At 53.2% G+C, this 11084-nt stretch overlaps 1 protein-coding gene across 1 annotated transcript in view; it reads right to left on the reverse strand.

Moving 5' to 3' along the window:
- LOC136164215 (basic salivary proline-rich protein 2-like) overlaps positions 1-10811 on the reverse strand; it is a 39021-nt gene extending 28210 nt beyond the window's left edge. Inside the window, exons 1-5 of the mRNA XM_065928983.1 lie at positions 10325-10811; positions 9650-9725; positions 8343-8500; positions 7630-7730; positions 6922-7129 (exon numbers count right to left, since the gene is read on the reverse strand). Of these exons, the coding sequence (XP_065785055.1) occupies positions 6922-7129; positions 7630-7730; positions 8343-8500; positions 9650-9725; positions 10325-10811 (1030 nt within the window). The remainder of the gene's footprint in view (positions 1-6921; positions 7130-7629; positions 7731-8342; positions 8501-9649; positions 9726-10324) is intronic.
- Between the last annotated feature and the right edge of the window lie 273 nt (positions 10812-11084).

Below are 11084 nucleotides of genomic sequence, written 5' to 3' on the forward strand. Positions count from 1 at the left end.
GACCAGCATAACGATTTGACTTGCACACAGCATGAAATGCTGACCACATAGCTTTAATCTTTTACAGAGTGCAAAGCCAGGGATGCAAGAGGGATTGCTTGCTTTCTTCCCCATAACTTAGTGTCTATTTGATGCATCTGTTCCATCAGAATACAGACCTTAATGCATTCTGATTCCTCACTGGTCATGGGCACCGGCTTAAAGTTTAGAGGATGAGAGTGAGTGTGAGTATGAATGTGTTGTGTGTTTGTGTGTGTGCGTGTGTGAGAGGCAGAAACTGGCCTTGGGTACCACCTGTGCCCCAGGAAGCGAGGCTGTCACTGTCCCCAGTATCCTTCTGGTCTCAAGCTTTCCCCGTGCGCTTGAGTCAGAGGAAGCACAAAAAGAAGGGGAAAATTCAGCTGCCATGAAAACATGCTGCGCTGCCTATGGACAGGGAAGGGAGTAGAGAGTGGGGGAGGGGCAGCTTCGGGGCCATGTGACACGTGGTCCCGGCTCTGAAGTCTGCTCTCCTGGGCAGTGGGAGCAGGTGACCGCGAACCTCTGAAACTGGGGCATGGGAGGTGGCTGAACAGGCCCCAGACAGTCTGGCCACGGCCTCGGATGGCCCTGCACAGAGAGAGGAAGGATCCAGGGAGGAATACCCCAACACGCTTTCAACACCGCCCAACGTGCTTTTGAATGGTGGTGCTGGAGAAGACTCTTGAGAGTCCCGGGCAGCAAGGAGATCAAACCAGTCAATCCTAAAAGAAATCAACCCTGAATATTAATGGAAGGATTGATGCTGAAGCTCCAATACTTTGGCCACCTGATGTGAAGAACTGACTCATTGTAAAAGACGCTGATGCTGGGAAAGATTGAAGGCAGGAGGAGAAGGGGACGACAGAGGATGAGATGGTTGGATGGCGTCACCGACTGATGGACATGAGTTTGAGCAAGCTCTGGGAGACAGTGAAGGACAGGGAAGCCTGGTGTGCTGCAGTCCACGGGGTTGCAAAGAGTCGGACACGCTGAGTGACTAAACAACAATGCTTTCGCCCTTCCTCTGTCTGGGCTGAGATCTGCTTCTGGGCAGTGTTTTCAAACACATTTTATTTTGGAGACTCTCAAGCCCACACAGACAGAACTGTGTTATGAACACTGGGACCCACCCTGCAGCCCAGCAGTTAATTCCTGGCCACCCTTGCCCCAGCCACACCCACACCTCCCCGCTGCCCCTCTGTTATTTTGATGCAAATCTCAGGCACCACATCATTTCATCCGAAAATATCTCAGCACACATCTCTAAAAGATGGCAGGGCCACTGAGGCGGAGGTGGCAGCAAACACCCAGAATCAAATGCCCAGTTATCTGAGAGGGGGCCGAATTTCCTTTCCAGGTTTTTTGAGTCAGTATCCACCCAGAGTGACCGAGGGAGGCCCCTCTGGGATCTTCTTTTCAACTTTTCATTTTGAAATAATTTCAGACTTACCGGAAAGTCACAAAAATAGTACAAAGAATTCCCATTGTACTCTTCACCCAGATTCTTCCAACCTTACCATGTTATATAACCAGAGCACAACTATCAAAATCAGGAAATCAACATGCTTGAAATACTGTGATCTCATCTACAGATCTTACTTAAATTTTGCCAGTTCAGTTGTCTCCTTTCGTCTGGAGGCGTTCCTCAGTCTGGCTTTATCTTCTTTTTTGGGGAGGAGGAGTAGAGTATCGGCCACTTGCTTTGTGGAGTTTGGGTTTGTCTGATGTTTCCTCCTGGTTAAATTTGGGTTGTGCACTTTTGGCAGGCACCCTCATCCTTTCAATGTACCCTTTTGGGGGCACACGACGCCTGATTTCACTGCTGTGAAGTTACCATTCTTTCACTTTACAATTAATAAGGGTCTGTGGGGGAGGTATTTTAAGACCAGGTAATGTTTTGCTTTTCATCATTTTTTTTTTTTGCCTACTCATTTTTAGAATTCTTTGTTGATTCTTGCCTGAAAAAATGATTACTGAGGAGTTGGTTAAATAGTTAAATAGTTAAATAGTTTTCTGTGTCCATCCTCCCTTCTATGTTTAATGCTTGAGATTTCTTCTGTGAGGAAGACTTTTCCTTTGTCCTCATTTATGTATTTATTCATCTGTCTGTTTTGGTGTGATTCATAGACTCTTAGTTTATTCAGTGGCTTACAGGTCATTACCATCACCTTCTATTTGGTGTCCAAATTGTCCCAGGTTTGGCTCTTGGGAGCTCTCTTGGGTTGGCTTCCATGCCCCCCCTTTTTTTTTTGTATTGATGTGGACCATTTTAAAAGTCTTTTTGAAATTTGTTATAATATTGCTTCTGTTTTGTGTCTGGTGTTTTAGCCACAAGGCATTGGGGTCTTAGCTCCCTGACCAGGGGTTGAGTTAGCACCCTCTGCACGGGAAGGCGAAGTCTTAACCACTGGACCCCCAGGGAAGCCCCGGCTTCCATGTCCTTCTGACGTGTCCTTATCATTTTTGAGTGTTTCTTTGCCCTCTGCCGTCACAAGATGCTCCAGGCTCGTCTTGAACCTTTGCTGAGTTAGCCCTGGAGTGAGCTGTTCCTCTGAGGAGCCCTGGTTTGCTTCATTGAGAATGGTGCTGGGTGTGCTCAGTGCTCTTGGGCCATCTCAGCAGATGGCGCTAGGAAACATGTATGTAAAAGACATATATGTGTGTACATGTGCATGTGTGCATGCTCAGCCGCTTCAGTCATGACCAACTCTGTGACTCCATCGACTGTAGCCCACCAGGCTCCTCTGCCCTTGTGATTTCCCAGGCAAGAATACTATGTATATACACACACCCATATATATATACTATATTCATAGATATAGAATATCTGAATGGGGTCTCAAAAAGAGCTAGACATGATTTAACCACTAAACAACAATATATATATTAAAACCTATGAGTTAATGTAGGTGCTATTAGTTATATGTGTATTTATTATACATAATATATGTATAGGAGATATATGTATATATATAGAAAATCATGAATTATGTGTATATGTTATCAGTTATATGCATACCATATACAGTATGCATATCTGTATACAGATTAAAAATTGTGATTTCATGCTGATACCCTCATCTCCAATCCAACACCAAAGGGTTCTTTTTAGCTTCTCTTTTCCTTATTTATATCTCCTCTCTCCAACCTGGAGTGACTTAGACCTTACTATCCACGACGTATTTACCCATTTGCTCGACTCTGGGATGCACATAAACTAGTTTTAGAATTGCCTTCTCAATGACCAATAGACACATGAAAAGATTCTCAACATAGCTAGTTATTAAAGAAATGCAAATCAAAACTATTGAATCCGTTGAGGTACCACCTCACACCAGTTAGAATGGCCATTGTCAGAATGTCTACAAATAACCAGCGCTGGAGCGGGTGTGGGGAAGAGGAAACACTCCTACACTGCTGGTGGGAATGGAAGTCGGTGGAGCCACATGGAGACTAGTATGGAGGTTCTCCAGAAAACTAAAACTAGAACTCCCATGTGATCCAGAAAGCCCACTCCTGGGGATGCACCCAGAATTGCTTTCCTGTACCCCTGTGAAAAAATACACCTACCCCTTAGGGAATAATAGATGTACACAGGTCTTTATGGGGTTTCCCAGGTGGCGCTAGTGGTAAAGAACCCACTTGCTAGTGCAGGAGTCCTAAGAGACATGGATTCGATCCGGGGTCAGGAAGATCCCCTGGAGAAGGCAATGGAACCCACTCCAGTATTCTTGCCTGGAGAATCCCGTGGACAGAGGAGCCTGGTGGGCTGCAGTCCATGGGGTCAAAAAGAATCAGACACGACTGAAGCGACTTGACATGACTTGACACAGCATAGGGCTTCATATTTTTAGCCCCAGAGGTTATAATAAAAATATTGTTTTCCGAAGCTTCTTAGATGAGTTTTCTCCTCCCTCCCTTCAGTGTAGATATGTAACTCATTTGTAAAACTCTTCATCCCATTGTTTGCTGGTTGTACTCCATCTGGGGCTTATTTCCATCTTTGTTGATTTTTAAAAAAGGTTTTGACAAATTTATGATTGCCGGGGGAAGGGGTAGTTAGGGAGTTAGGGATGGTCTTGTACACACTGCTGTATTTAAAATGGATAACCAACAAGGACCTACTGTCCAGCACATGGAACTCTGCTCAATGTCATGTGGCAGCCTGGATGGGAGGGGAGTTTGGGCGAGAATGGATGCATGTATATGGATGGCTGAGTCCCTTCGCTCTTCACCTGAAACTATCACAACATTGTTAATTGGCTATACACCAATGCAACACAAAAAGTTCAAAGAAATGTTTGGAGTGCATGCACACTTAACATGACTCTGAAAACCAGAGCTATTGGTTAGTGCATCCAAGTGTCACACCCTCCAAGCCCTCTGCCCTGTTCACCCACTCGTCTTCTCCACTTGGTCCCACCGCGGCCCGGGGCCACGCTCAGCCGTGGCAGCTTCTCCTCCCTGCGTTTCCTTCACACAGACGAGCAGGTGTACGTGCTTGGCCCCTTTCACTCCCTTTCTCTCATGTGGTAGATGCTCACTCACATTTTTTGCTTTTCTATTCAACAGTGTCTGCTGGCCATCACCCCATTCTCAGGTCTCTTTGATCCAAACATCCCTCTCCACCTTTCCATTTTTCCTGCACTAATTATTTGTAGAGTTTCTCACAGGAAGGCCTGGACTTTGCGTGTTGCATCCCTGTGTTTTGGCTGAGCCAGTTCTTCTGTCTGTATTTTCTCCCGTTAGTAATTGCATCGAGAGACTTGATCAGAGGCAACTGTAATTTCTCAGGCAAAAAACTCGGAGTTAAAAGGCGGCCCTGGCAGAGCAAAGGTGGCCTCTGTGCAGCTCCGAATGTATGCCCGACAGTCAGGCTCTAAGTGTGCTGCCCAGATACCGACACGTGATTAGCTGGATCCCTCCACATGAGCTCTGTCCTCTCTCTAAAATCAACGTTTCATCCCTCCCTGAGAAGGAGAAGGGGACGACAGAGGACAGGATGGTTGGATGGCATCATCAACTCCAGGGACATGAGTCTGAGCAAACTCTGGGAGATGGTGAAGGACAGGGAAGCCTGGCGTGCTGCAGTCCATGGGGGTCGCAGAGTCTGACATGACTGAGTGACTGAACAACTGCTTTTTGGTGTTTGGAGATAATTCTAGGGACTTGCACTTCTTTTTTTGGTGGAGGGGACTTGAACTTCTTATTCCCTAAAGCAGGTGGGTCAGACCTGCCCTCGTTTTCATCCTTTCCCACCTGTGGTGCTAAGGTGAAGGGGTGTTAATTCATTGCTGTGAAACGTCAACAGTCCAAGGGTTCGAGTCCAAGGGTTCGAGTTCCTGCTCATAATACCCTAAGTGACCAGTAGAGGGAGATGTTACTCAAGAAAACTCACTCTTGCCTGGCTACCGGGGGACCCTTCCCTCTGCCTGGGTTTATCTGGGCCTGGCAACTGGGGGTTCCTCCATGCTCTCCTGGGCCGCGCCTGCGTCACCTCACCAAGGCTGCCTTCCCCTCCTTCCCCTGCCCGAGCCCACACTGCGGGGGCTGACCACATGCCACCAGCTCCTAGTGAAGGATGCTCGTGGCAGGTGCTCATTCAGGCTTGGAGGCTGGCTGGACTGATGTCTGGTCTGATGCAAACTGAGGTCAGAGTGGAAAGAACTGATTGGCTGTATGTCGTGAATAGAAGCTTCTCGCTTTTAAAGAAGGAACGTGGGTCATCTTAGATTAAAAAAAAAAAAGCAGCCAGAATTGATTTTTACTTTGCATCCTCCCTCTGGGGGAGGATGGCTTTTTACTAAAAAAGTCAAACATATTTAAAAAAGAATAGAACCCCTACCCCCACCCCAAATGGCCTGAGCTCTATGAGAATCCGTGGCCCCGTCTTCAGTGAGGGAGGGTGTTTTCTTTCATCACATGCGATTGTTGAGCAGGCAACCTCCAGTCTCCTCACCCCGTTTGCACCTTATTTCCTTCCCCTTTAGAGCAGAAGCTCTCTGAGGGCAGAGCTGGATGGGGCCCAAGTGGCAAAGAGCAAAGGGAGGGTCCGGGGGGCCCCTAGAGGGAGGCGCCCACTTCACCTGCTGCCCCGGGCTTCAGGTCGTGGGTGCGCCAGGCTTACCACTGTGCCCCGCTGGCCTGTCACCCGCGGGCCACCTGATCACTTACAGCTTGTGCCAAGGGGCTTGGACACACGTGCCGTGCGTCCCTGGGCTTCACACGCTCTCCTTTCAGGGAAATCTGAGATTGCCATGATGATGGAAGGATCAGAGCTCCTGGCGCCAATGCCCTCACCCTCACGTGTGCGGACCCTGGGCCCGGGCTGCTCTCTGTCAGCTGGTGCTGACTCTGCTGACTGCCTAGCTACCTTCCGGGCCTGGGGTTTCAGCAGGGCACCCCCTCCCACCACCACCACCGACACCCAGGGACCACGGATGGAGTGGCACTGTCCTTGTGAGGATGGTGTGTGAGGCTGTGATGAGCTTCGGGGTTGCATCTGGGCGGTAGGAATGACAACGGGTCCCACTATTCCCAGGGGAGTTGGGGCTCTGGTCAGAGCTTCGGATCTAAAGCCGACCTTGGCAGGAAACTTTGGCCTGGAGGTTGAACATCGGGGTGGGCAGTGCTGTGCTGGAGGCGTTGAGAACCGACTGGCCGTCGGATGGTAAGGAATGCTGAGAGCCGTCATCACACATAATTAAACTTAGCATTTAAGTAAATTGTTGAAACAGAGGCGGTAAGTCCCTAAGCTCTGGTCCCAGGACGGGACTGTGCCATCAGCGGTTGCCTTGCAGCTTTCGTGTCTGTTTCCTGGGTGCTGGAGCGCCAGCTGTCCCCGGGCCACGCTGGCTTCAGGTTGCCCAGCACGGCGCGGGCGGGGCCTCCTCGGCACACCTGGGCCGTGGGCCTGACTGTCCAGCAGGGGCAGGGGCGGAGCCCTGAGCACACAGCCCTCCCGCGCTGGACGGGTGGATGGCTGGGCCTGGGGCCTGGCTCCCAGGAACTCCTCCTGCGGGGTGAGGGGGTGTGGTCCTGCTTTGTCTTTGTCTCTGTTCTGCTGAGGCTCCAGGGCCCCGGGGATCTCAGGCCCCCTCGGCTCATCCTAGGTCAGCAGAAGACGGATGGGGAGGGACTGGGGTTCTGAGAAGGGGGACTCTGAAGGCCTGGTAGGCATCTGGAGCAGGATTCAAGCCCTGCTTGGCTGGACTTGAGGTCAGGGTCATCGAGGCACCTACACTGGCCTTTGAGCTGCTGAGTGGTGTTGGGTGGGAGGCATCCCTCAGGTCTGGGTCCCCAGGGCTCAGTCAAGGCTCCCCAAGGCTGGCCCATCCACTCTTGGAGGGAGAGATGGGCTCCCTGGGGTGTGCATGGCCCTTTCCTGAGTCCCTTTTCCACACCCGTGTCCCTGACATCCTGCTTGGGGCCCCATGGGGCAAAACCAGCAGCCAAAGTGTGGTGTGATGGTGCCCTGTGGGGAGGGGTAGTGAGCAGAGCAAGGCCTGTGGATGACCCACAGTGGCAGCCTCCAGAGAGCAGAGGGCAGAGGGGCCTCACCTGACCAGTCTCCCTATGCAGGGAAAGGCAAGCCTGGGGGCCCCTTACCACCCGGATGGGTGGGGAGGGCATGAAGGGCAGAGCTCCACTCGGGCAGGACCCAGGAGGGAGCCCCAGGAGGGAGCCCCAGGTCCACAGTGCAGAAGGACCTGAGTGGATGGAGGGGTGAAGAGAACGTGGTCCATCCACACAAGCTGATGTTATTCATCCTTGAACAGTAGGGACATTCTGACACCTGCTGCCAGGCGGATGGACCTCGAGGACATTATGCCCGGGGGAAGAAGCTGGTCACAGAAAGACAGACACCCTGAGATTACACTCAGACAGGGTCCCTGGAGTCGTCACATTCCAAGGGCCAGGAAGGTGGGTCCAGGGGCTGCAGTGAGGGGAATGGGTTTAATAGGTACAGAGAGTCAGTTCTGCCTGATGAGGACATCCTGGGGATGGATGGTGTGATGATGGTTGTCCTTGTCACTGAGCTGCACTGGAAATGGTTAAAATGGTAAATGTCATGTCATGGATATCGTACCACAATTTAAACAGTAAGTTAAAATTATGGCTTTAAAACTGCAAGGAGTTGAAGCGAAACATGGAGGTGTGAAGAGAGAATCCCCAGAGCAGAGGGCAAGGAGCTGAGTGGCAGGATTGTAGGGGTTCCCCAGGGGCAGGTTACAGGAGTGTGGCCGTGGGCATCCATCTTCTCGGGGGGGCCCATGAGGGTCAGCAAGCCTCCAAGCCCTCTGGGACGACCCAGAACATACAGTGCTCTGGGACTGGCCCAGAGGCGGCCCAAGGCCTGGGAGATGCCCAGGGGGTCAAGAACAGCTCAGGGGGCAGAGCAGCTGGGGCCTGGGGACTGCCCACTGCTGCCCGAGCAGCCCCGGCCTTGCGGTCACCGCGCGGCAGGGGGCCTGGGGGCCTGAGGACAGAGGACAGCATCGGAGGAGGGAGGAAGCCTCTCCAGGCCGGGAGGACGGGCTCCTGGGCGGCACCAAAGCGGCTCCTGAGTAAGCCCACCTGGGGCCAGCAGCTGCCCCCGGTCACGCAGTGTTTGCTTTCTTTTAAAATTGGAGAAGAATTGGTTTACAAAGTCGTGTTAGTTTCGGGCGTATAGCACAGTGATCCGGTTATGTACATACATACACATACACATACACTTTCTTTTTCCTATCCTTTTCCATCATATGTTGTTACAGAATACTGAGTGGAGCTCCCCTGCCCCACAGTAGGTCCTTGGTGATTATCTATGTTATACACAGTGATGTGTGTTTGTTAACCCCACGTCCCTCCTTATCACCCGCCTAGCACCACTTTCCATGGGTGTCCCGGGGGCGCAGTGGTAAAGAATCTGCCTGCCAGTGCAGGAGATGCGGGTTTGATCCCTGGGTCAGGAGGATCCCCTGGAGAAGGAAATGGCAGCCCACTCCAGTACTCTTGCCTGGAGAATCCCATGGACGGAGGAGCCTGGCGGGCTACAGTCTCTGGGGTCACGATGAGGGAGACACGGCTATGCACACAAGTACCACTTTCCACGGCTTTTCATTTCTAATGACAAGTTCCTAGCTGGCTCTCAGAGGGCCTGGACTGATTTGTGGGGACACACAGAATACGGCAGGGGTGTACCCCAGTTCCATTTTGGCTGACCCAGCATCACGAGCACCCCCTTTAGAGAGGTGGGGAGCGGGGCTCGGCAGGAAGCAGTGTCACACTCACAGGCTCAGGGCGAGGGCGGGCTGTCCTGTTCAGGCTTCAGAGCCTCAGTGCAGTCCCGGACTCACGGCCACTCCCCTCTCCCCACCACACCCCTGCAGGTCTAGGGCCAGGCTGTGTCATTTGGCTGACGGATGCCATCTCCTTGCCCCGTAAATAAACTGCTCTTGGGGCCTGACTCTGCTTCATTTCCACTAGGCTTTTCAAGCACAGGCTGCCTTGTAGATTTTCTCAATGGCCCTTGGCTCCCTGAGCCTCCCTCGGGGGTTCTGGGCTCCCTCCCTCCTAGCCCTTCCCGATCTCCCTGCTTGTGTCCTGGGTCCCCACTGGAGGAGGGAGCAGCCTGATGGGGAGATACCGGGTGGGCGGGGGTCTGTGCTGGGGCTGTGGGCAGCAGCGGGGGACAGCCTTGCAGGGCCTGGCAACGGCCTCTCCTGTTGGGAGACAGCAAGGGGGCACCCAAGAAGGCTGTCAGCCTGGCATCTCACCCCGCCTGGGGAGGCCACACCTGCCCGGCCCGGGTCCAGCATCCCACCCCGCCCTTGGGGCTCAGACTCCTTTCCTCGGGTGCCTGGGGGCCGCAGTGGGGGCGCTGAGCTCAGCATCAGTCTGGTCTCTGCCTTGTGCTCACCTCGTCCTTAGGTAGCAGTCTCCCATCCAGAAAGTGGGTCCAAGGCCCACCTAGGGCAGCAGAGGCCAGGTGGACCGCAGGAGGAACCCAAACTGCCGTAGGCCTCGTGCTCTTCCTGGTTCCCGGCCTGGTCCCCCTCCCCTTGCTCAGGAGCAGGGGGCAGGGAGGTGGCCCGAGGGTCCGAGGCCACGTGGGACTGGGGTCCGGGCCCTCCTCTGCCCCCAGGCGGGCCCCCACACCGGCCCTGGCACACAGCCTCTCTTTCTCAGGAAGACCGAGTTACCGAAACAGATAAATCAACCTGTCAAGAAGAAGCCTTGGAGAAAGAATCTCTCAACTCTCCCAGCCAAGAAGCTCAAAAGGGGAATTGTTCTCGGAGATGGAAGAGGAGACAACAGCCACCTTCTTCCCCAGCCCGCTGCTGCGGGTGCCTCTCCTTCCTCATGTTCCCTGGAGCACCTGTGGCCAGCGTCCCCTCGCCACCCACCCCACGAGGAGAGCCACTGTTAGCCCCGTTCCAGCCCCGACTGTGACACCATCTTCTCGGAAACACAGTCTCCTGCCCAATCAGAGGAGGCCTGAGTCCTGAGCTGCCCACAGCCCGTGCGAGAGGGGCTCGGGGAGTGGGCATCCCGCCGGGCAGGGCCCTGGTCAGTGTGACCAGAGGGTAGTGGGGACTGGGATGACGGACCGTCAGCAGGGCGATGGGAGACCAGAACGTGTGTCTCGGAGGAGTGGGGATGACCTCCTCCCGGAGGGAAGGGGCAGACACCTGGGCTCCAAACGGCTGTGGCCCCCGTGTGGTTACGTGACCTGTCTGTGCCGTGACCTCTCCGTCTGGAGGCTGAGCGCCTTGTGGGATTTTGCGGCGCAGGTTGGATGAGTTCATCTGCGTTCCGCGTGCCCTGCGTGTGCTCAGCGTGTCGTGAGCGTGAGCTGCGATGATGACGGATTGGAAACCAACCCTTGGCATCTTCTTCTCATTTAACCCTCACTGCAGCTGTGTAGGTGGGCATGAGTGTCCTTGCTCCCCGGGTAAGGGAGCAGAGGCTTGGAGCAGTGGCTTGTGAGTCTTGCTGAGGCTTCACAGTGAAGATCTGTGACTCTTAGAAGGGCTCTTTCTGCCTCCAAACTCTGACTGGTTTTGCTCTGTAAACAGCAG

The sequence above is a fragment of the Muntiacus reevesi genome, chromosome 3, assembly GCF_963930625.1.
Source record: "Muntiacus reevesi chromosome 3, mMunRee1.1, whole genome shotgun sequence".
Lineage (NCBI taxonomy): Eukaryota > Metazoa > Chordata > Mammalia > Artiodactyla > Cervidae > Muntiacus > Muntiacus reevesi.